Here is a 25275-nt window from a genome sequence, read left to right as displayed (position 1 = left end):
GGATTCATGTTGAAGTATGGCTAAACCAATACAATATTGTAAAGTAATTAACCTCCAATTAAAATAAATAAATTTATATAAAAAACTTCTTAATATTTTAATGAGTAGTTTTTTAAACTTAGAAAACAAAGTATATGAAGTTTACCACCTGTGATCAAAGGGCCTTTTGGGTTGGTCATTAGAATAGCATAGTCATCTCCTGTCAAAGTGGTAGGCACAGCGGTAAAACCATTTCCCTCATGTCCTTAAGATGGTTGCTGGATCTGAGACCTCAAGGACCCCTTAATTCACCCCCTCCTCATGGCCTGAGGCCAGAACCAGGGAGCTCTGACCAGAGATGCCCTAGGCCCTGCCCCTACCTGAAGCTCACCTCTAGGGTGGTCTCATTGCTCCCTTACATGGACCCAGTGTCCCTTGCAAGCTCAACTGGGAGGCTTCCCAGGCCGTTGCCAGGTCACCAGGTTAGAAGGGGGATGCTGGGCCAGTGGGCTGTGCGTTCACATGGGCAGAGGGACCTGGGCTCGCTTGGGACATCACCCAAGTGCTGGATGCTCTGGAAGAAGGCTCCTTCTCACCTGCCTCCCGGGTCCTGCTTCCTTCCAGCCTCAGGTCCTGAGCCAGGCACCCATTCTTGGAGGACATCTGTCCCAGCTCAGTGCTGCCCTCTGGGAAGCATTTGCCCTCATGGAGCCTTCTCCCAGCCGCTTGCAGATTCGTGCGCAATTGGGGCATCATTTGTGTGCTCACTCTCTTTCCTTCTCTTTCTGCTCCCTCTCTCCTTACTCATCTTCAGCTCCTTCAAATCTAGCCAGTCTCAGCCCTGAATTGAGGAAATGATCATTTGTTTAGTTATACAATGAATCAATGTCTTGCCTCTTTCGTATAAAGCATTGTGGGATAGAGACAGAGGCTGCAGCTGCCCCAGTAGCTGGCTAAGAGAGCAGAGGGTGGTCCATCTCTGGCTAGCTCCTGGCAGTTCGCTCTGTTCTCACTCCCGTCTCTTTCCTGCAGCTCCAGGGGAGGGCTTATTTACAGTCACTGCAGAAACACTCCTGCTAACCTCTGTTGGTATAACCGGAACCGAGTGGATACAGTGGAGCTGAGGCACTGCCTGCCAGGCATGCTCTCCAGCTGTAAGCTGTGCCCTGCAGCTCTTGAGATGGGATCCAGGCACAGAACCAAGGCTCTCAGTCTCAGTCTGCCAGCCCTGCCAACCCCATCCCTTCCCCATCAGCCAAGGCCATCCCAGCCAACAGCTCTGGGTCCTGACACCTGAAGACAGAAGGGACTCCCTTAGGCTCGCTGGCAGGCAGGAGCAGGAGGGCCTGGGGGCTGTCAGGAGGCTGAAGACGAAGAGGCACTGGCCTCCTCTCTGTTGGGGTCTAGGACCACTGGCTGACTTTCCCTCTCTTTGGACCAGTCCAGCTTCTGGCAGCCTCCCTGTATGGTATCCTCATCTGAGAAGAAAGCCAGCTCTTGGTCGTCTCCTGGAATGTCAGTCCCAGGCAAGTGGAGTTGGGGAGGCTCCAGTGAGGGGTGGCTGGCTGACAGTTGCCCCTTCCTGGTCCCTGAGCGGGAGCCATCCCAGGCCACGCCCCATGCTTGGGGTTTTGGCCGCCTCTCCTTGACTTGGTTCTTACTCTACCAACCAGGCGAGGCATGGTATCACATTTCCCCTCGGACTGCCCTCTGTTCACCCCTCCTCTTCCTCCTGCCCAGACCACTCATCCCGCTGATCGCTCCTAAAGCGCTGGGCCGTCCTCTTGCAGGGGTCCCCTGGGACACTCCCCCCCCCACCCCGGCGGGGTACGCACTGGCGCTCTCCCTCTGTGCTTTCACCTTGCATTGCCTGCATGCGGATGGGTCTCATTCATATTCCCAGGGTCCAGCGCAAGTGTCTGCACATCACATTTCCTTGATAAAAATAAACAAAAGGAAATTGCCTGTGGAGACACTGTGAGAGGCTCGGGGCTCATGTTTGCCATAAAAGGATGGCATTTCCATGTGTGTATGGAGGGTGCTCTAGTGCAGGGGTGTCCCCAGCTGCGTTGGGTCTGGGATCTGATGCCTGATGATCTGAGGTGGAGCTGATGTAAAAATAACAGAAATAAAGTGCACGATAAATGTAATGTGCTTGAATCATCCTGAAACCATCCCCTCCCCAGTCTGCGGAAAAACTCTCTTCTGCGAGACCAGCCCCTGATACCAAAAAGGTTGCAGACTGATGCTCCAGTGAACCCTGCATCAGACGGAGCAGACAGACATGGCTCCTCCCTGGCTAAGATAACTCTCAAAGCACACGGGGCTGGGGTCTTAGAGAGGGAATAGTCTTTTGCTAATTTTTATTTATTTCTCCAATTTTTTTTTCAGGTTTAAATACCCACCCCCACCCCAACCTCATGTTAACACTGCCACCCCATTTCTCTGTGGCCTCATCTGTTCTTTATCCATATGCAATTATAGTTTTTACCTCATTATAATCAGTGTTCTACTTCTTCACTTAATGATATTTCAAAGACACCTTCCCTATATGGAGTCTTCCTATTTTCATGTTTAAAGGCTGTATAATATCCCATCAAATGGTTGCCACATAATTCATTTAATTGTTACCTGCCTGCTGGACAGGTAGGATCTAGTTGGCACGGCTTCTTCTGCTGCTATAAATATCTCAGTACTTCAAGCTTCTTTCTTCTTTTGAATTATTTCCTGAGGATATGGTCCCAGGAGCAGGATTATGGAGTCAAGGGGTCGGAATGGCTCTTGTCACATTCTGCCAGGTTGCCCTTCAAGAAGACCTGGGCTGGAGTAGGTGATGCGTGAACGTCCACCTGCCCCCATTACCTTCACTTCTTGTGCTTGGCTGGGGGTGTGCAGGGCTAGAGAAAAGAGGTAGCAAGCATCTTGGGCTCCAGGGCACCATCAGGGTGCCGATTTCTGGAGGTTACCCCATGCCTCTCCAGGTCCTGTGGTCTTTTGCATGCCCCATGCCACAGAGCAGACAGTGTGATTTGAGGGCAGGTGGCTCTCACAGGTGGGCAAAACAGAAAATGAGGGTGTGCTGTCTCCTGATAGGGGCTATGGCTTCAGCGGTGGGGGAGGGATGAGGCCGAATCAAGATGCTCATCTCAGCACGCTGCAGCCCCGCTTCTGACCCTGCCAAGCCAGCCTCTGCTGCGGCTCCCCACTCGTTCTCTGGAGCCGTGAGTGGGATGCTCCAAGTCCCAGCTGCTGACAAACCACGGCCAGAGGAAGATAAATGCAAGGGTCCTTAATCCCAACTTCTTTCCATAATTAAGTTTTGAAGTCACAATTAGCTGAACCTGGTTTCAGTGGAGCAGATGGGCTCGGCTCCAGGTGGAAGCCAGCCTGCGGCAGCCAGGCAGGGGTTGGAGGGATTGCCAGCCCTGCCAAGAGGTCAGGAGAACCCCTGCCCACTGCCCAGCCAGGGGGTGCCTTGTTTCTAGAGTCAGATCCTCTCCCAAGTCGGCAGGGGGAGGGGTTGCTGGATGGACACCACTGATGGCTGCAGATGCCCCAACATGAATCTTCAGCCCCAGTGGTCTCCAGTTTTAAGACCTTGTTCCAAGTATTTACTGCCCACCCTTGGATGGGGCATCTCAAGACACCTTGACAAGAACCAGGGGCAGCTCAGACAGACAAGTCCTCCTTGAAATCACTCCATAGCATGTTCCTAGTTCTGCTAAACTGATATAGTTCATTCCCTCATTCAGCATCTCTGTAGAGACCCACATTTTACCAGGTTCATGGCTGGGCACAGAAACACAGAAGCTCCCTGGCTGGGCCCAGTGGGGCCCGGATATGCAAAGCCCCGCTCTGGTCTCTTTTGGAGACGACCAGCCAGCATCTCTCCCTTCTTGAGTCCTCCTGCATTTGAAGAATTGACAAACACACCAGGGGGCATGACCCCACCTCAGGATCCTGGGCCACACCAGGGACATGATAACAAAAAATGGCCCCACAGTGGAGGGCCAGGATCTGGATTCCTCTTTCTCTGGGAATACCTCTCTCGGCCACCCCCATTCCTCAAGGCTGGAGAAGGACTCTTTCTCATCACCTGCTCCTTTTCCATCCATTAAGCTGCCAGCAGAGGAGGGCAGACCCCCAGGAAGCCCCGCTTCCTCTCTGCCCTCCCCTGTAGCCTGGCTTTGTTCCCCATTTCTCCTTCCTCTAAGATCCCTTCCTTTGTCACCCTGTTTTTGGAGGTCTTGCCTCCTGCCCCCATAATAGCTCATTTGGTAAAGAATCCACCTGCCAATGCAGGAGACCTTAGTTTGATTCCTGGGTTAGGAAGATCCTCTGGAGAAGAATAGGCTATCCACTCCAGTATTATCAGGCTTCCCTTGTGGCTCAGCTGGTAAAGAATCTGCCTGCAATGTGGGGTCCAATCCAATCTGGGTTGGATCCCTGGGTTGGGAAGATCCCCTGGAGAAGGGAAAGGCTACCCACTCCAGTATTCTGGCCTGGAGAATTCCGTGGACTGTATAGTCCATGGGGTCGCAAAGAGTGGGACACGACTGAGCGACTTTCGCTAACTAGGATCCCTTCCTTTGTCACCCTATTTTTGGAGGTCTTGCCTCCTGCGACCCCCACCATCAGACCCACTTTCCTTCTATGTCCCACACTTGCCTCCCGCCCCGCCCCCCCCCCCCGCCCCCCGCCTTCCCTCACTAGCTTGTAGGATTGGACTTCAGAGTGACTTGCTTCTTTCACAAAAAACTCTTGAACCTGGAAGGGACCCTTTTCCTTCCCAGCCCTACTGAACCTTAGCCAAGGTTATGCTCCTCATCCTCTCTCAGAATCTCAAATATCCTCAACAGCCACCACGTCTGGAGTTGTTTACTTGGGGGTGGATATCAAGGGTGAGTATATGATAGGCTAGACACAGGAGTGACCCCCTCAGGGTTCCTGCCATTTTCCTGGGACCTGGACATGGATGTCACCCCTGGATAGAAATAATAGAAAAGGGGCTAAATTTCCTGTTTCTCTGGTGACCGGATCAGGGCTGTGGGAGCGGGTGGGCGTGTTTCTTCCCCGCCTAGTGCTCTCACAGAAACGGGGAAGGATGTGTGATGGGAATAACCTGTGGTTCAAATGCCATCAGTTGCCCAACCACACGGGCACCTCTGCCTTCATCGTCGTTTGCGCTTTTCCCGAGCTGTGTCAAATCCCCCTGTATTTTACCTGCAGCTCCAATCCGAACCCTACATCTAGCGACTACCAAAGTAGTCAGGAAATGACGGCAGAGGCCAAGGACTGTGTCCCCGTGATGAGGTCGGCCCTGCTCAGGGGCGCCCGCTCCTCTTCCTCTTTGGTTTGATTGTGCCTTATTTTGTGAGGATCCCAAGACCTTCTACAGAGGGGGCTCTGAGCCTTCAGGGGGACTGCTGGCCACGAGAGGTGGTCTCAGCCAGGTGAGGCCAACAGAGCTGATGAGCTGCCGGTGATGTTGCCCCTCCTGCCTTTGCCCCCACCAAGAAGATTTATGCCCCAGGGATGGAAGGCTGCAGAAGCCACAGCCTGACTTTGTGGCCGGCCACCTGCCATGCGTACGCCGGGGCGTCTCCCAGGCCTCTGCACCTGTCATCTCCTGGACTGGGAACTGCAGCTGTGGAGGCAGCTACGACGCTGTGTGTGGGCATCGCGTGGGCCTCAGCACACGGAACGCTGCCACGGACCAGACCTGCCCATTTCTATTTCTGAAAGTGGCACCAGCAGCTGTTGGGGGAGACGAGTGTCCCAAAGATGCTCCCTGGAGAGCGAATGCCTGGAGCTCACCTGCAGGGTCCCACTCAGCCCTGGCACAGCAGGTGCTCAAACGCTCAGAATAAAGCAGAATTGAATGTCCCCTCTGACAGCCCAGGATGGGGCTCCCAGGACAGCTCCTCCCCGGGGCTTTTCAAACTGTGGGTTTTAGGCCCCTGATGAAGTCACCCCTGGGGTGGGAGGGGGCCTGGGGCCCCTCCTATAATTTTCTCACTCATCACCGAAAATGGCTCCACGGTTATTACTGGAGTGAACGAACACCACGTCCTGATTTTTAGTAAACCCAAACATCGTCCTGCAGCTTCACCTAGGAACCCCGTCTCTCAGTGATCAGACAGCATTCTTGCTGGCTTAGGAGAGAGGCTGGCCTGCCGGTCCAGGTGACCCGGGGCTCCGGCCTTGACAACAGGAACCAAAGGTACCAATGTCTCAAAAATGACTCAGACCAAGAGAACGCAGCTGCCAGTCCTTGCTGGCCACTGGAGGGAGGGTAGGAAGGGAATAAGGAAGGAGGAGCTTCACTGGGACGAGAAGGGCCCCCGGCATCTACCAGGGAAGAGCCCCCCAAGGAGGCTGAGTCTGGCCTGGGAGGGTAGGTTTTCTGATTCCCAGGGGCTGCCCACTCTGAGACGCCTGGAGGGAGAGGAGGCTGGAGACCCAGGGGCCCCCAGATCCCAGGTCTTAGGAAAAGAAGGCACTAAATCCTCATTATAAGGCTTTTAAAATGCACAGACAGGATATTAGCGTTTAAACAGCTTCTATTACTCCGGGGCAAACTTTAAAAAACATAATATTTATAGAAAACCTCATCCAGCTCACCCTGTTTGCTCTTTATTTCCCCTGCAATCATGGCTAATTTGGAGACAGTTTGCTGGCATCTCCGCCTGGTGCCAGTCAATTATGAAGCCACCCACCGGCTCCCACAGGTTGCAGGGTGACATGAGGCTGTCCCTGAGCCTGTCCTTCCTCCCTGCCCTGCCTCTTCCTGGACACACCCCCCTGCAAGTGCTCACACATCGTGGGCCAGCACCCTTTCTCCCTGAGCCATCTGTCTGTCCCGGGAGCCCATTTTCTAAGGTCCGCCCCCCAGGCATAGAGGTGGGGAGGTGTTTGCTCCTGCAGGGCTCCCAGCCACTGAAGCTCCCAGACCCTGGGAGCTTGCACATGACTGCCTGCCTGCGTCTCTGAGCTGAGCCCCAGTAATGCTGTGCCTGGGACGAGAGGCTGGCGATGAGTCGTCTGCCTGCCCTGGGTTGCAGCCCCACGAATCCCAGAGTCACACTGCCTCTCCGGGGCCTGTGGGGGAGGCGGCTCTCTGAGGAGCTATGTGGTACTTGGACACAGGCTCTTTGCTCTCCAAGGATATGCCACTGCCAATAACCCCCTTCTCCTCTGTCCATCCCCCAAGTGTTTGCTAAAATCTTTCCTTTTCAAGGCACAGCTAGAATACAGCTCAGACACACCTGTCCACACGGGGTTCCCAGTCTGGGGAACCACAAGAAAGGGAGAATGGCAAGGCTCACGTAAGACCAGGTGGATCCCTACTGGCGCACAGGGTTAGACATCAGACCTGGGCCAAGAAGAGGTAGGTGGGGAGACCCAGTGTGAGCAGGTGCAGGAAAGCATCTGGGGGCCAGGGCAAGAGCCAGTTCCAGTCCAGCCTCTGCCGCCCTCAGCCTTCCAGCCTGAACATTCTCCTTGCACAGGGGTGGCCACATCCCCTGTAGGGGTCAGGGAATAAAACACTGCGGACCCCCGGTGACCAACTGCACAGGCCGAAGCTAGTGCGGGTTCCCTCCTGCAGCGGTGAACCAGAGGAGGCTGCTGCGGCCATGAGGAGCGCCCAGGTGGCTGAAAAAAACAGAACGTCCTCCCACCCCGGCTCACCCTGTCTTGCTACTCAACATCGCTACTCCCTCTGTGCTGGGCACGGAGCATGCAAACCATCACTGCTTCTCAACCTGCACTGTGGTGCAGTGATTCACCCTACAGAGAGCCACCTGGGGCTCAGAGAGGTTTGCTGACTCACTGAGGTCACACAGCTGCTAAGCTACAGACCTAGATTCCAGGCCAGGCCCGAGGGATGTGAAGTCCCTGTCCCTGGCATTGGGCCCTCTGCCCAGACCCTGCCCAGGCACCTCTGTTTCCCCTTCTTGGTGACAGGCCTCCTCCACGTGGAGTCAATGGGAAGATGATCCAAAGACAGAGATGACTCCAAAGCATCCATGGGGCTTCTCTCACGGAGCAGGGGTGAACTTTCACACCCATACCACCAAAGGGAGCCCCAGTGGTCAGGCTGGAAGGGCCAGGGACGGCATTCCCCTCTACACCCAACCCCTGTTTCACTATGATCAGGCCCCTTCACAGTGAGGATGGAGGCCACAGGCCCCAACTTTGTCAACTTTAAAATGGGAGCAATGATACCTCCAATACCTCCTTAAAGAGTGGTGTCCAGGTCATGGGGTGTCCGGTGGTCAACTGTGTGACCCTTGGCTCAAGGTGAAGAGCAGTGGGGAGCTCTGCAGAGCTTCTGCTTCAGAGGACACCCTGAAGCATGGCCCCACCATGTCTCATGGAGCAGACTTATTCATTCTAGCACGCAAGTTTCCTGGAGTCCCGGGCAAGTGGCTGTTACGCGGTGGGCACCAGAAACAAGAACTGAGACCCAGTCAGGATCCTGGAGGGAGTTACCAGTGGAAGGGAGATGGCAGAGTAAATGGGTAAAGACAGTGCCCTCAGATGAGTGCATGGGGACACAGTGGAGGGAACGACTCCCCACTGTAGGGTGGTCAGAGAGGGCTTCCTGGAGGTGGTGACTTCTAAACTGCTTCTCACTTGACATGCCACAGCCCTCCATGTCTTTGCCCACAAGCTTACCCTAAACTGAAGGTAGGAGCCAGCTGTGGGGTGGGGGATGTGGAGGAAGGAGGGTATTTTGGGAGGAACAAGCCTGGGAGAGGGGGTGCTCAGCAGATGCTCTAGTTAACCTGGAAGCAGCTCAGCCTGGCTGGACCACAGGAGGGTGAGAATGTGAAGGAGCTGCAAGGGGTGAGGCTGGGACTAAATAGGCCAGATGCAAAGAACTTTGTGCTCCAGGCTAAGGAAGTTCAGACTTGATCTGGGCAGGTGGTGCTGGGGCCTGGGCCTGGGGGTCTGGGGAAGGGGGCAGATAAAGAGAAAGGGCAGAGGCAGAACCCGCAAGGCTGGTCTTGCTGAGAAGCTGGGGTTGGCAGGAATTGAGGGTGATCCCAAGAGTTCAGGTGGGTGCGAGGACACTCCTGGGACTGTAGCAAAAAGAAGGAAAAGCTGGTCAGAAGAGAAATGAGCAGTTTCAATGTGCTGAGTCTGAGGAGTGTCTGGACACCAGGTGGGCATTAGGTGGACAGTGGGAAACGAGTGGGTTCCAGGTGGGGCTTGGGAGGGGCTCCGGGCGAGGGTGCTGACTTGGGAGTTGCTAGTTGGAGTGCCATCTCCTGAAATGCGGTAGGGCCATGGCTCAAGGAGAGAGATGTGGGAGACAAGACCCAGGGAAGGGGCCTGTCTGCCACGGCCCTCTCTCCTTTCTACAGCGGTGAATCCCCACCTGGACGTGAAGCCCAACCAGGGAAGGGGAGAAGGCGAGATTCTCCAGTTCAGGTTCCAGCCCTGTCCTAAAACAACCTCAAAAGTTCAGGTGGGGACACTCTGGCACATCCCCCAGGCCTGGCTGTGTGAGTGGGCAAGGACAACGCTTTGGAGGGGAGGGGATCCTGGGAGGCAAAATCCCCCAAGAGGAGCCACAGCCCCTAAGAAGTAGCGAGCTTGGCGGGGGGCGGGGGGCGGGGGGCGGGGGGCGTGGGACTCTCCTCTGCAACCACCTAGCCACCTGGGAGCATCTCCTGGTTGCCAGGCCCAGACCAGGAGAAGTCCCACGAGGCTCTGGAGGGACCCTCAGGCCACAGGAAGGATCAAGGGCAGCTCACTAATGCCAGCCTGGTGCTCCCTGGAATCGAGATACAGAGAGAAATCCACTCTGCCTGCTGGTTCAAGAAGAGTGTCCCTGGGGCAGTGTCTCCTCAGGCTGGCCTTGAAGAACAAGGAGGAATTTGCAGAGCAAAGGCTTGGCCAGCCAGGCCATTCTCGGCAGAGCTATTGGTCTTTGCAAAAGGTGGAGGCCTACAGCAGCGAGGCACATCACGCTCATGCTCAGGCGTGTCAGACTCTCTTCGAGCCCATGGACTGCATCCTGTCAGGCTCCTCCGTCCACGGGATTCTCCAGGCACAGACACTGGAGTGGGTTTCCATTTCCTTCTCTAGGGGATCTTCCCCACCCAGGGATGGAACCAGCATCTCCTGCGTCTGTGGATTCTTTACCACTGAGTCACATGGGAAGCCCCGATCTAGACATGCTGGCCCTAATTCTGCCCTGGGTGGGAATGGGGTCAGCAGAGCCCAGTGGAGCTCGGCTTGTGACCACAACCGTGGGACTGACTACAGCCGTCCTGGCTCCCAGTGGCCACTGGCGCCTTCTCTGTGGCTGCCTCGGCCTCTCCTGCTGACACCCTGCCCAGCCACCCAGGTGCCCCACAGGTTCCTGCTCCCAGATCAGCTCCTCCCAGTGAGGCTCCAGGGCCTTTGAGAGTTTCCCTGGAGGAGGACGCCGTGGGGCAGGCTGCACCTGGGCCTGGGAGTTCAGCCTGGAGGAAGTGCTTCAGTGTGGGGGAGCCCATGGCCCGGGTGGTGCTGGGGCCGCTGGTGAGGCCCCAGGGAAAAGTTCTCTTCCATGTCAAAAGCATAGAACTCAGATTTTCAAACCACCTCCGTGGCAACCCTGAGGCCAGGGATTGTGGGAGACCTGCAATTCATGTTTGTCTGCACGCATGCACACACATACACACACATGTGCCTGGCTTTCTTTCTCGCAGTTCAGCTGGACTTAATGAGAACCACTAGTCCCTCCTCATCCCCGATGGAGACCCTTCCAGCTTCAGCCTCCCCACTGCCTCTTCCCAGGTCTGGCCGAGACCCCTGCTCTGATCACTTCTGTTGTCATTTCCTTTGCTGAGAAGCCCGGGGCTAGCCAGTGAGGAGGGAAGGGGCCTTCAGGTTGGGGCTTGTCCTCTTTCCGGCCCTCCCAGCTTCTGGGGTTTTGGGGCCCAAAGCTCTGGGGCTGTCGGCTCCAGCTCACATTGAGTATGCCCACCAGTCTCTCCAGGGTCCAGTGTCTGTTGCTGGTTTTGTGACTCAGGTTTAGGGGAGGGAGGAAGGGAGCAGAGGAGAAGCAGGGCTGGGGTTGTGTGTCCGTGGTCTCAGGAGCCACCTGACGTTTTCACTGGGGGATCTGAAGCAGGTTCCTGCAAGGACTGGCAAGAGGGAAGGGACAGGACAGCGCACCTCATGCAGGGCCTTCCAGAGCTTCCGCTCAGCCCATGGAGGCCACTGAGGGGAGTCTGGCTCTCAGGCAGGCTGCACTTCCTGTCTAGGGACACTCCTGACTGTGCTGACTGGGCCCTGGGGGAGAACTGTGGTGCCAGCTGGGGACAGGTGCGAGGGGGCCCTTTCAGGGGCTGTGCTGGGCAGGCTGCTTTCTCATTTCAACCCCGGATCTGCCCGGAGCCGAAAAAGCAACTCGGCAGTCCGCGCTTGGTACATACCCAAAAATACATCATCATTTTGGAACCGAGGCTCCACGCAGGCTCGGAGAGGAGACCCAGCGGGGCAGCTGTGGCGATGGGCAGCGCAGCAGGCTGAGGATGGGGGCTGTGGTCCCCACGCGGCGCTGGGTTGAGCAGGCACTCACACTCACAGCTGTCTTCAGTGCCGCTCTGCTCTCTGCTCCCGCCTCGTCCGCTCCCTTGCCTGGTCTCCGGGGTTTCTTCCCCAGGTCGTTCAGCCCAGCGCCTGCTCTGGGCTCGCCCATCTGCTGCGGTCCTGCCCAGCAGTGTCCAGTCCAGTCACTCCTGCTGCCCAGCTCTGTACTCAGAGCTGAGCTTCCCCATCCGGATGCCTGCACTCCCACGTGGGGCCTGGGGGAGGCTCCCATGGTGCTGGGGTGGGGAGGCAAAACCTCCCAGCCTGATCGATCTCACGGTTACTGGATGGGGAAGGGGAGACCTTCTCTGAGGTTGAGAAAAACAGAGTGAGTGAGGAAAAAAGGACCACAATTTGTTTTCTCAAAAGGTTTCTCTTGGCTTCAGAGGTGGGAAGATGGAAGATGGTAGCAGCAGAGGTGAGACCTGCCCCCGAGACCCCAGCCCCAAGTCTGGTAGGGGGAGCCGCTGGCTCTGAGCCCTGGATTGAGGCCAAGTTGAGATGAGGCATTACTGCCGCCAGGCCAGAAGTTGAGTGCCGTGCAGGGGCTGGCAGGGGGTGGGGGTGCCAGGGACCCTACTTGTGTGTGTCTGCCCCACACCTGGCCTGCCTCATCATCTTCTGAACTGCTCTCCCTAAGCGCCTCTGTGCTGCTGGATACCCAACCCTGCAGAGCATCTGGGCTTCTGGATTTCTGCTCAGCCCTGCCCAGAGCAGGCTGGCCCAGCTGGCTGGCTGGCCTCCCTGACCATTGCCTCAGGCCAGGGCAGCCCAGGGGTCACAAGCTACTTAGGGACCCGGCCAGGCAGGTGGCTGATCCATCTGTCGGCCTGAAGACCAGCTTCCCCCCAGGCCATCGCCCCTCTTTGGCGGGACGAAAGAAAGAGACGAAAGGAAGCCATTCTTCCCATGATCCTTAAGGTTTCTTCCAGTAGGGAAAACTGAGGCCTGGAGGCTGGATTTGGGGATGGGGGTCCTATGTACTGGTGAGGGGCAGTAGGTGGTAAGCTTCCTGTTGCCCTTGGGCCCGGCTGGTGTCCTCAGACTGGGAGAGGACGGGGACCACCTCTGATGGTCCAGCTCTTCCTTGCCCATAGCGGGGCTTTTGGCTTGCTCCTGTTAGAAGGATTCCCTCCCATCCCATTAAGGCCAGCTGTGGGAGTGCAGGGGCACGGGGAGGTTCCTGGCTGGCCTCAGTGGGGACCACCCCATCCACACCCCATCATCTCCACCCAAGGGGGCCTGGCTGAGTAGGGAGGAAGGCTGGATGGAGAAGGAGGAGGTGGGGCTTGGGGGCTGGGAGCCTCTGGCTGGGTACCCTGGCTCCCGTTTAAGGCCCAGCCTGTGACTCCCAGGCTGGACGAGCCCCAAAGAGGTACCAGGACAGAAGTAGTGATGTCAGGCTTTACACCTCTGGGGCTGGCAAGGATGCTGATGGTGTGGGGAAGTGTGGAGGTGCACAGGGAAGGGCTCGAAGGGCAGGGGTGTCTGTGTGCTCTTGTTGAACGTTCTATAACTGGGGTGTCACAAGCCCCTTCACAAGCCACAAACACTGGAGGATGGCAAAGATGTTCAGAGAAGGCCTGATGCCCCAGGAAGCCCCTGCTTGATTTCTAGTGGGTCTAATGAGCTCCAGGGCCCCCTGGGGGTGCAAGCGCTTATGAGCCGGTGAGCAAACATGGCTGGAGGCTTTGGAGGCCCAAGAATTTGCAAACCCAGCTCTGCCAGTCACAGCCATGCTTTGACCCTCAATTTCCTCATTTCTAACTGAGGTGACAACTCCAGTCCCTCTCCTAAGCTGTTTCAGTGATCTGATAAGACTGACCAAATGATCAGTGATCAAACGAGATGCATAAAAGGCCTGTACCCTCGTACCACCTGAGGATGAGTGATGGAGAAACGGGACATCAGAGTGGACGTGGGTCTCCTTGCAGCTTGAGGAAGGGTCTGGTGCCCTGTTGCTTTTCAGAAGGCCCCTATGCCCACCCCAGGCCCCTGGCCATCCTCCTCTGGATCCTTACTGAGGTAATGAGTGTCCACACCTGTTGACATGGTGCTCAGAGCTGGCACGTGGTCACATTTCCTCTGAGAGTGTCCAGAGGGGCCTGTGGAGCCAGGCTTTGGGTTCAGAAAGCTCACGGGGACCACAGTGCCCACCAAAGGTGGTCAGGAGCCCCCGTCCTTACTTTCTGTGGCTTCCAGCCTGGTCAAGTGGCCTTGCCCTTTACTCAGACTTACCATCTCTGCCTTGGGAGATGGGTAGCTCCTGGAGGTCGGGGGCTTGGCCTTGCCTGTTGTAAGGGGGACAGCCATCGTGGGGAGCAGTTTCCTCCATGATCCGGGTCACTGTTGACCAGACAACGAGCTCAGGTCTAGAGGGTCTGGGGCTCCAGCAAACTTCCTACTGCACCTCTGGGATGCGGGTGGGCGGTCTGCACTCCCCACCCCGAGCATTTTGGGAGCTTGCCGTTTCTTGCATGCCTCTCTATCTCCTGGGGACCTGCCCATGCCACCCGCACTGCCCCTGAATGAGTTGCCTGTCTCCTGGCATCCTCTGCTCTGCGGTGGCCACACCAACACCTTCTCTGGGAGGAGTGGCTCAGATAGCAGGGCCTGTCTCGCGGGCAGGGCCTGTGTCAAATTAAGCTCTAGGGCGTCTGCTAAAAAACGCATGCCTGAGTGCACACGCATGGCAGTGCAGGAGTGCACAACACAGCTGCTGCGTTTCTGCACGCACGCACATACTCAGACACACAGGTCGCCCTGCTCACACGATGACTCTACCCCCACAAACATACCAAGGTGGCGTACACATCAGAGGGGCCCCCAGTCGGCAGGCCATGTCCACCCACGTGCACCCCGGAGGCCTTCAGTTGGTCGGTCACAGGGGGATGTCCCAGGGCCCCAGCATAGAGACTTGGCTGTCCACCTGGGCTGGGTGGTGACAGGCTCAATCCACAGCCCTCCCGGCCATTGGCATGAGACGTGGAGAGGATGCCGCATCCTCCGGTAAGAACGCCAGCAGTTACGAGTGAGAGATGATGAAGGGAGAAGGAGGAGGGGGCTGGGAGCAGCTGCCCCCACCGAGTGGGGCCAGCGACTGGATTCTAAGGGCCACTGTCCACACAATCCCAAGCTCAGCTGCTCTGTGGCAGTCCCTGTCCAGCACAGTGATAAAGCAAATGACACTTTCAATAATTCAGCAGTAGGAGGGGGACTTGGGAAGTGGAAATCATGTCAGGGGCAAGATGAGCAAGGGAAAGATGGGGTGCATAGGGAAGGCAGCTTTGAACTCACATCTGACCCCTCACATGTCGTCACACCTGGAGGGGCTCTCCCTGCGTTCTGATTTAAAGAGGTGCTGGCAGAATCTCCTTCCCAAACAGTTAACATGCGGTGGCCACTCAGCACTGCCTCCCATTCAGAAGAGCCACCTGGTCCTCCCTTTTCAGTACATGAGACTCCTCTGCAGCCTCCAAGGATGGGAAGGGACTCATCCATCGCTGGCCAGCTGTCGTCCTTTGACAGTTCTCCCTTTAGACCGCCCTTAAACCTGCCCTCTGGACTCCTCCTTCTGATTTCAGTGGCTCTAAGGCCACATGGAGAAAACCTTTGCCTTCAGCAGCCCAGCCCTCGGACACTCCGAGACAGACAGTCTGGCTACCCAATCTTCCTCCACTGGCTGGACAGTCCTAGTCCTTATGGCTGTTTCCCTTGGGATGTCCCATGAACCCATCATAGTGATGACTTCAAAGTGAACCCAAGGGTCCAGGGAGGCGCCAAACAATTTCCCCTTTCCATAATCTGGGAATGTGCCTTCAGTCGGGTAATCTAAATAACGTGAGCTTTCGAGGCTTCTACTCAGAGTGACCACACCCTCCAGCTTGTCTGGGACACTCTTGGTTTACAGGTAACAGTGTCCCCAGTCTGGATAAGCTGTTTTGTCACCATTTGTCACTATTATGGACTAAATGCTTTTGTCCCCCTCCCCACCCCGGAAAATTCTTATGTTGAATCTCTGACCCCTGTGAGATGGTATTGGAGGTGGGGCCTTTGAGAGGTGACTAGGGTCAGATGAGATCATGATGGTGTGGGCCCTGTGATGGGATTAGTATCCTGATTACTTCCTGCTTCTACTTTCCATGTGAGGACACAATGAGAAAATAGAAAATAGCGATCTGCAACCCCAAAAGAGGGCCCTGACCAGGACCCGACCCTGTTGGCACCCTGATCTTGGACTCCAGCTCCCAGAACTGTCAGTAGTAAATATCTTTCTGTGATAAGCTGCCTGGTCTGTGGCATTCTGTTACAGCAGCCTGCATGGACAAGACAACCCCCTTAATTATACTGAACTGACCATCACTTAAAACCCTCGCCCCTTACTTCTCTTACATTCATCAACTTAGTATTTTTGGACCAAAGAGCAGTATTTTACATTTGTTTTTATTGAATTTAGTTCAGTTTCATCTATGGTCCTGGGCAGTTTTAGTTCTTCTCGGTTTCAGGTAAACAAGAATCTGATCATGATGCATATTGCACGCTTACAGACATCACTGATATAAACGCTGACTAGGCTAGGGTTGAGCGTTGTGGCATACCACTAGGGACACCCCAGGAGCCAGCGCTGTTTGGAGATAATCATTCAGGCAATTCTGAATGCACCCAACTGTACCGCTATCCAGTCTCCAATTAGAAGATGACATGGGGACTTCCTTGGTGGTCCAGCAGTTGAGTATCCACCCTCCAGTGCAGGGGACTCAAGTTCGATTGAGGAACTAAGCCCGTGTGCTGCAAATGGAGGGGTCTGCACAGTGCAGCAAAGAGCTGGAGGGCCACAGTGAAGACCTGAACAGCAAAAAACAAAAAGACAGAGAGAGAGAAGGCAGGAGCAGGGTGGGCCTAATTGAAGAGGTGATGTGCAGGCCAGGCTGGAGGAGCCAAGGGAAGGAGCCCTGAGACTCTTTGGGAGGCATGTTCCAGCAGATGGAATAGCCCAGCAAAGTCTGTCAAGGGACGTGTCTGGCTATTCAGAGAACAGTCAAAGTGGCCCCTTGGACTGGAGTAAGGAAACTGAAGGGGAGCTAATGGAAAATGTGGTCAGAGAGATGATGGGGCCAGATTTCATGAGGCCTTACATGGGAGGGTGTTCTGATGACTGGCTTTTCGCTAAAGGAACCGGCAGTCCTGAGAGGATTTGAGCTGCGGGGGGTCAAGTTACAAGGTCCAACTTAGGCTTTAAAAGTATCATCATTAAAAGCCCTGAGCACAGCCTTTAAAAGGGGGAAGGGCCGGGTTAGGGTTAGGGTTGGGTTTTAGGGTTAGTAGGTGTTGAAGGAGGAAGACCTTAAGACCATCTCCACTCATCCTAAGGATTTCTTCAGAGCCAGCACCCATAGTGGAATGGGGTTGGCTTCTTGGCTCCATTAGTGGTCTTATCCTTCTATCCTTGATCAAGAGAACATGAGATATCTTTGATGGCACCGGGCACCTCTTGAGAGTCAATCTGCTGGGGCAGGAAGGAGCCTGGATCCAACATCCCTCAGACAGAGGCTAATTTCAGCTCAGCTGCTGACTTGCGGTAAGGCTTTGAGAAAGTTTCTTAACCTCTCTGAGCCTCAGTTTCCGTTTTGGAAAAATGGGATAGCATCAGGTACTTTCCTGGATGATTGTGAGGTTTAGAAGTCACCAAGGTGAGGGAACGGGCATACAGGTGGTGCTTGATAAATGATCACCATTATAAATTTGACCAAGGGCATTTGCAGGTATAAGAATTAAGAGATAAGCAGGTATGAAAGTGGGGGTGGGGAGGCAAGTGAATTCATTCATCACAAAACTGGAGGAGGAAAACTCCACATCCGCAAGTTCAGGGGTCTCTGGGGCCCGGCCAGCCTCGGGGACCCTCAGCCTTCTGGGTAGTGACCTCTCGGCCTGGCCTGCACAGAAGCTGCTATGGATGCTCCTCCAACCCTGTCTTGCTCTGCTCCATCCTCATTCCTGCATCTCCTTCCTTCCCTCCAACGCCTCTGCAAGTACCAGAGAGTCAGCAGGCTGGACACCCAGCAAAGTAGCCTGGAGATTCCTTGCTAGCTTGCCTGAGACCCCTGGTTCTGTGAGCCAAGTCCTGGAAGGCTAGTTCCAGCAGATGAAGAACGGAAGCCCCGAGAGCAGAGCAGCAGATGAAAGCACATCTTTGGCGGCAAGTTGGGCCTCTGCCTCCGAGGGGTTTTCCCTTTATTCCCTTAGACTGGCTGGAAGTGCATCTGCCCCCCACCCCTGCCCACCACCAGGAGTGGGTGATTATTTGCTTGAGTATCAGTCTGGTTGGTTGAGTGGCAACCTGAGCACCTAGCACAGCCTTGGCACACAGTAGGTGCTCATGGCACCATCCTGGACGGGATCACTGGGGCCACCCAGGGCCTTCCCAGAAGGATGCTGGGCAGGAGCAGGCCCTGCTCGGTGTTTGCTGGCTGTGGTGCAAGGGGAAGGGTGGCCGGGAGAGCGGACCTGGGGCCAGTACTCATTATTATATACTTTACAACTTTACAGGAAAACTCTCGCTGCTGAAAGCAAGTGTGTGGTCACTTGGGGCTCGGGTGTCCAGCCTCTGCCTGCAGCAGCAAGAGGCAGAAGCACGCATGTGATGGTGGAAAGGACTAAAGCAAAGTGTCGTGGGAGAGCCTGAGCAGCTCAGGAGACACAAGGGGTGACCCTAGTGCTCAGGAGAGGGTGGAGGGGCCCAAGGGCAGAGGGAGGACGGCCCAGTCCTTGGGGTTGGTTTTGCCTTTCCAAGCACCTCACCGAGGCCAGGGAGAGACTGATTTATAACTGTTGCGTGGCGAGGGAACCTGTACTAAGTGGTGAGCCTGTATGTCCTGCTTTTCAGCCGCAGATAAGAATAAAACCCACCTTCTTCGTGGACCTCCCCAGTGGATCCCAGAGACCCCCAGCCCTTCCGTCGGCCTTGAGGGAAGGCCTGTAAGATCACAAGGGATCCAGGGTGGGCAGCCAGGCTGGCTGGTGCCTGTGTCTTTCTGCCTGTCACCCCCATTAGAGGCAGACATCCACAAGAGACTACACAGTTTCTCCTTTCAAGCCACCCTCACAGGCCTTCCCCATGATGGGCTCTGTCTCAGGCAGATGGTGTCAAGGCCTCACAGTCTCCCTCCTCTCCCAGCCTGCTGCCTGCAAGCTCTCCGTTATCCCTCTGGCACGTGCCTTGGGCAAAGCCGTCCACCCCAGAGCAGGTGGGGCATCTGTGAAGTCTGAGAGAGAGAGAGAGAGATGTGTGCCTTGCTCTCTGCACCGTGACCCATCTTCCACTCCTCGAAACCGAATGATAAATTACTCTACCCAAGCAGAACACGCCCGGACAAGCCTCCTCTCCAACAGTAATTAATACTCTTGGGAAAACACAAACTCGGGGTTTTTATACTTTCGCACAAACATGGATGCGCACACATAGGCTCTTCTTTCTGTTGTCCTCTAATCTCATCTCGAATGTTTCATGTGCTGCTTCTTTCATGGGTAGCACAAAGCTACCCAGCTGGATACAGCCTGAAAACCAAGGGAGGCATTGGGGACCCTTGTCAGTCCCTGTGACACAGAGCTTGACAGTTTGGGAGCTGATTTTCTGGCAAGCAGTGCCCACGTTGCTGGTACAGTAAGCTCCCTACATAGGAAAGAGTTCCATTCCAAGAGTGCGTTTGTAAATCCAATTTGTTCGTAAGTCCAGCAAAGTTAGCCTAGGTATCCAACTAACACAATCGGCTACATAGGACTGTATGATAACAGGTACACAAATAATTCATAAAAAACAAACACAAAAAGAAAACATTTTAAATCTTACAGTGCAGTCTTGAAAAGTATAGCAGTACAGTATAAAATAGCTAGCATTGAAAGGGGCACACTCTAGTTTTTGAAAGTTCACAACTTGAAGGCACGTATGTAGGGGACTCAATGCACAGTGTAGCCTTAGAGTTAGAAACAGCCGTGGGATTGGATGAACCCGTCGTGATCAACATATCAGACATCCCCCCGCCTTTTCTCCCCCACCATGACAGCCTAAGTGAGGCACTAATCCAAACACATGTGCATATATGTCAAAGAACTCCTGACACCTGATGTTCCTGGAAAAAAGTTCTACAGTGAGTCAGAAACCTTGCAGTCCTGTGAAGCTAGTCTGCCGAAAACCCTGACAATGGAAATGCTCTGTCAAAAGTCAGGATAGCCCCAGCTGGCCTGGCAGGGTCTAGTCCTCTGTGTCCCACGCTGGTCAGTTAGCTTCTTTGGTGTGGCAGGTGGAGGCATGGCTGGGCAGGGGCTCAGAAACCCAAGCCCAAGAAGCCCACACTCTCTTCTAAGGATCATCAACTTTGCGCAAGGGAAATCCTCAGCATGAAAAGAAGCCTGGGCAGCATGAGCCTGAGCAAACCTCAGTTTCCTCATCTGTAAGATGGGGATAAAGTGTGGTATGAGCTGACAGCTGTGTGAGCCCCTCATAGTCTGGGGGATGCTGTGCACAGATAAAGGGTTAAGAGTGCAGATCCGGCTGTGCCTGGCTCACGGAGAGGGTGTGGGGACTGTGATTTGGGGGAGTGAGTGGCTTTAGCGTCTGACAGGTCCTCCTTCCAGCTCAGCTACTTGTATGGGGGTCAAGGTGGAGGCTGTGCCTGATATGCTATGATGTGCTTAAACTGTGAGGCAGTTGGGGCTGCTGGGGGACTCTGAGTTCCCTTTTGCCTCACCATTGGGGGTTTCTGACCTCCCCACCCCGGGGGTTTCTGACCTCCCCACCCCAGGGGGGTTTCTGATTTCCCCACCACGGGGGGCTTTCTGACCTCCCCATCACTGAGGTTTAAAGAGGCTTGGCAGTATTATCCTCCCCCTCCCTACTTATTCTTTACAATCAGAAATTTCTTAAGAAGAGATTCTGTGAAGAGCCCTTTGTAACAGTCTTCTAAGATCTAAGTTCTTGATGCTGCAGATTCATCTTAATTGGGGTGGGGTGGGCCGTTCTCAAGGAAAATAAGACAACGGTATTTGTCCCTCTACTCAGACCCCTCACTCTCAGGTCCATGGTGCCTGGACCAGCCCACTCCCTTCTCAGGAGCTCTCCCTCCTCCCACCCTGGTGCCTTGAGGCAAGAATGGTTTTCAAGACATTGGACACCAGATGATGAAGGACAATGATCTGTCTCTGAGAGGTGGGAAACCCAGAGAGGGGAGCCCTCATAGCTTTCTGTCCAGAGAGGTTTCAGGCCAAAGTGCAGGGATCCCAGGTAGAGCCTGGGGTCATCCCTGAGTTGAGACAGAACTGAGAGCTGGGGAGACCAAGTTGACTGGAGCTGCAAGACTTGGTAGCAGAAAGGAAAGAGCTGGACAGAGTGGGGACCCTGGAGAAGTCTAGAGGGTTCCCACTGAGTATTCAGCTGAGTCCTAATCAGCACATGCATTTGAGGGAAGAGCCATCTGAAAGGATTAGAGGAAACAGTACAACCATCAAAATAACAAAATAAGAGGTAAAGCTAATAAGTCATGAATGGAGATAAAATGGAATAATGATGAAAAACATACTCAATCCAAAAGAGAACAAAAAAAAGATGGAAAAGAGAATAAAGAACAAATATAAAAAACAGAAAAAAAAATGAGATGATAGACTTAAGCCTATGTTGGACTAAGGTTTGAAAATTAATGAATATTAAAAAAAAAGAAAATTAATGAATATAATTCCCAAGTTTTTAAAGCTGTTTTTTAAGCAAACTAAAAATGGAAAAACATATGATCATTTCAATAGACACAGGAAAAGAATTTAACAAAAGTCAACATCAGTTTCTAACAACAACAACAACAAAACATACAATTTTCCAACGAACTAGCAGTAGAAGGGAACGGGGTGAGCAAACTCCAGGAGATGGTGAAGGACAGGGAAGCCTGGTGTGCTGCAGTCCATGGGGTCACAAAGAGTTGGACACGGCTGAACAACAACAAGAAATAGAAAGAACCCTATGAAAAACCTACAGATAACATCGTACTTAACAGTGAGAGGCTTACTATTTTTTAACACAAGGTATAAAACAAGAATGGGTGTTTTCACCACTTCTGTGGAGTGTGATACCAGAGGTTCTAGCCAGTGAGACAGGCAAGGAAAAGACATAAAAGGTCTCCAGATTGGAAAGGTAGAAGCAAATTTGTCTTTCTTCACAGACAGTATGATCACATATGTAGAAGATGTGATTGAATCTACAAAAGCTACTAGAACTGGTGAGTTTCGCAAGGTTTCAGGATACATGATTGCTATCAAAAACCATAATTTTATTTTTCTACACTAGCAACAATCAGAAATTGAAAGAAAAAATACCATTTAAAATAACAAAAAAAAATATGCGATACCTAGGGGTAAATCTGACGAGATACGTATAAAACCCATACACTGAACCGCAAATCTTAGATCAGAGAAAGAAGCCCCAACTAACTGGGGAGACATACCTTGTTTAAGAGTCAGGAGATAATATTAAGATTCAATGATCCTCCAAGTTGATCTATAGATTCAATGTAATCCCATTCACATTCCCAGCTGGTATTAAAAAACAATTCACATGGTGATTCTAAACGTAAGGGACCTAGAATAGCTAATCAAAATTGGAGGGCCAACATTACCTGATTTCCAGACTTAATATAAAGCGACAATAATCATGGTAGTATGGTAAGGCATTCAGGTAGACAAACAGGTCAGTGCAACTAAGTCCAGAAATGGACCCACACATATATGACAACTAATTTCTTTTCAAACTGAGAAGACAATTCAATAGATAAAGGATAGTTTTTAAAATAAGTAATATGGAATTCTGCGCTTCCCTGGGGTTCATTGGTAAAGAATCCACCTACCAATGCAGGAGACGCGGGTTCTATCCCTGGGTTGACGAGATCCCTGGAGGAGGAAATGGCAACCCACTCCAGTATTCTTGCCTAGGAAATTCCATGGATACAGGAGGCTACCAGGCTACAGTCCATGGGATCGCAAAAGAGCTGGACTTAACTAATGAGGCTAAACAACAGCAACAACAATAAGGAATCCACTGGCTCTCCATACGCAGAAAAATGGATTTCACTCCACCTTCCACTACACACAAAAATGGACTCAAGATAAATCACAGACCTAATGGAATATCCAAAACCTGTGAAATGTCTAGAAGAAAGTACAGGAAAAAATCTTGGCGACTTTGGGTCATGCTAAATAAATCTTAGATACAGCATGATCTATGAAGAACACATTGGTAAACTAGGCTTCATCCAAATGAAAAAGTCTGCTCTTCAAGAGGACACTAGAGAGAGAATGAAAAGTCAGACCAATGAGAAGAAAAATATTTGCAAAGCAGGTGTCCAATAAAGGACTTATATTCAGAATATATAATGAACTCCCCAAACTCAACAATAAGAAAACAAACCCCAAGTCTGTTTTCTATATTTGCATCTCTGTTGAGAGAGTAGCACTGAAACATATATATTACTGTGTGTAAAATAGATGGTGGGAGCTCACTATCACAACGCAGGGAGCTCACCCGGGTGCTCTGTGACAGCCTAGAGGGGTGGGAGGAAGGTTCAAGAGGGAGGGGATATATGTTTACTTAGGGCTGATTCGTGTTGTTGTACTGCAGAAACCAACACAACATTTTAAAGCGATTATCTTCCAATTAAACATAAAAAAGAAAACAAACCACTCAATAAAAATATAGGCAAAGATTTGAACAGGCTCTTTACCAAAGGAGATGTAGGTGTCAAATAATCACATGAAAGGTGTTCAACATCATTCGTCATCAGGGCAATGCATGGGGAACCACACCCAAATACCATTTCACACCTGTTAGAATGGTCTAAATGATAAAGACTGGTAACCCCAAGGGTTGGTGAGCATATAAAACTGTGATCCTCATACACATCTGGTGGGAGTATGAAAGGGTGCAGCCATCTTTGGAAGAGAGTTTGGCATTTACTTAAAAAGCTAAACGTGCACTTCCCATAGGATCTAGTCATTTTACTCCTGGTATTTTACCCCAGAGAGAAGCAAGCTGGTGCCTATACAAAGATTTGGTCATGAATGCTCCTAGCAGCTTTATTTGTAATAACCCCAGACTGGAAACATCTCAAATCTCCTTCAAGGACTAAATGGATAAACAAACTATGGTGCTTTCATAACATGGAATACTACTCAGCAACAAAAATGGTGAACTGTGGATGCATACCACCGCCTGGATGAATCTCAACACAATTGCGCTAGGTGAAAGAGGCTAAACCGGAAAAGAAAGGACATAGGACACGATTCTATTTATAACAAGTGCCAGGGAAAGCAGATCATTTTATAGCAACAGAAGGCAGATACGTGCTTGCCTAGGAACAGGGGACTGGGAAGAGGTGAGAGGAAGAGATTAAAGGGGCACCAGGAAAGTTCTGGGGGTGATGGATGTGTTTGGTGTCTTGACTGCAGCGATGATGTCATGGGTATAAACATGTCAAAACGTAAAACTGTACACTGTAAAAACACCTAGTTGATTGTGTGTGCATTGCACTTTGATAAAGCTGAGTAAAATACTGAGTGCAAAGATCACAGCCAGCTGATCACTACATCATCCACAGAGTGCAAATGGACTCTCTGTCTCACAGACGAATTTACCTGAAGACTGGTTTGTATGCTTGTCCATACAATGAGACTCAATTTTATAAAGACGGCCTGGCAAGAAGGCTGCCGTGTGAAGCTGCCTTCTCTGTGGTTACAATACTCTGGTGAGAGAGTGAGAGCAAGGCCGGCTCCACTTTCTCTGTCCCCTCCCACGGAGAAATGCACAGAGCACTCACAGAGCCAGGACAGTCACTCCCTGGGGACTCTGTCACGCATCACCCAGGGACACACGAAGAGGACCCCTGATGGAAAACTAGTGAACGGGGCCCACCCTGTCCTCCCCACACAGCTCCTGTGGCCTGCGGTGAATGGCTTCCGGGACACACTCCCTGGACAGGTCAAGCTGCATTTGGTTCATGATGAGCCAAGCGTGGGCTTGGGAAAAAACAACACTAAATTTCCAGTGTTTGGCTCGGGAAGGCCTCAGACTCCTCCCAACCAACAGCTTTACTTCTGCTTCCACTGAGTGGACAGGCTTGGCCATTTTTGGGCCCCTGCACCCCAAGACCCAGGAGCCTGAGAGGAGAAGCCCCCTGGGACCTGGGATGACAAGTACATGGCGCACCTGTGTGTTCTAATTTTGTTCACAACAAATACACATTATCTTTATAATAACTTATCCCCCTCCCCCAAAGCAAATTCTGCAAGTGAATCTACAAACAAGAGCACCTGTTGGGGGCGGGCAGGACACAAGGACCCAGGGTTCAGGTCAGAAATGTCCCGTGCCCTCTGCTCCCCGCCCTTCCATCATGGGGGTTGGCTTTGGGAACTGAGCCCCTTCCCCGAGGAGACCAGGCCACAGAAGGGAGTTGGACACCCTGGACCAGTGAGCCCGAGCTGCCCTCGGTTCTGAAGACCATGCAGTCTGGGGGTGCACACCTGGGCACCGAGTACCTGGGGTGGGAGAAGGGGAGGCGAAGGGAAGGGACCAGCAAGGAACCAGCACAGCTTCCCCGGCCACGTGGAGCTGCTAGGCAGTGTCGCCTTTAAACAAACTCCTGTCCTCTCATGTCCCTCCTGGCTCCCCAG

The 25275-nt window shown here is 53.0% G+C and overlaps 1 protein-coding gene across 9 annotated transcripts in view; it reads right to left on the bottom strand.

Moving 5' to 3' along the window:
- The window catches only part of RBFOX3 (RNA binding fox-1 homolog 3), a 433842-nt gene that overhangs the window by 105226 nt on the left and 303341 nt on the right, over positions 1-25275 (bottom strand). The window contains exon 1 of one of the 9 annotated variants that reach the window (XM_069543857.1): positions 13813-13925. The exons of 7 other annotated variants lie outside the window; for them this stretch is intronic. In XM_069543857.1, coding sequence (XP_069399958.1) covers positions 13813-13887 — 75 coding nt within the window. In that variant the 5' untranslated portion in view covers positions 13888-13925. Of the gene's footprint in view, positions 1-13812; positions 13926-25275 lie in introns of those variants that run through there. One more of the 9 variants, XM_069543861.1, reaches the window with a different exon arrangement.

This window comes from Ovis canadensis, chromosome 11, assembly GCF_042477335.2.
Source record: "Ovis canadensis isolate MfBH-ARS-UI-01 breed Bighorn chromosome 11, ARS-UI_OviCan_v2, whole genome shotgun sequence".
NCBI lineage: Eukaryota > Metazoa > Chordata > Mammalia > Artiodactyla > Bovidae > Ovis > Ovis canadensis.
This window is presented reverse-complemented; position numbering and strand designations above follow the sequence as displayed.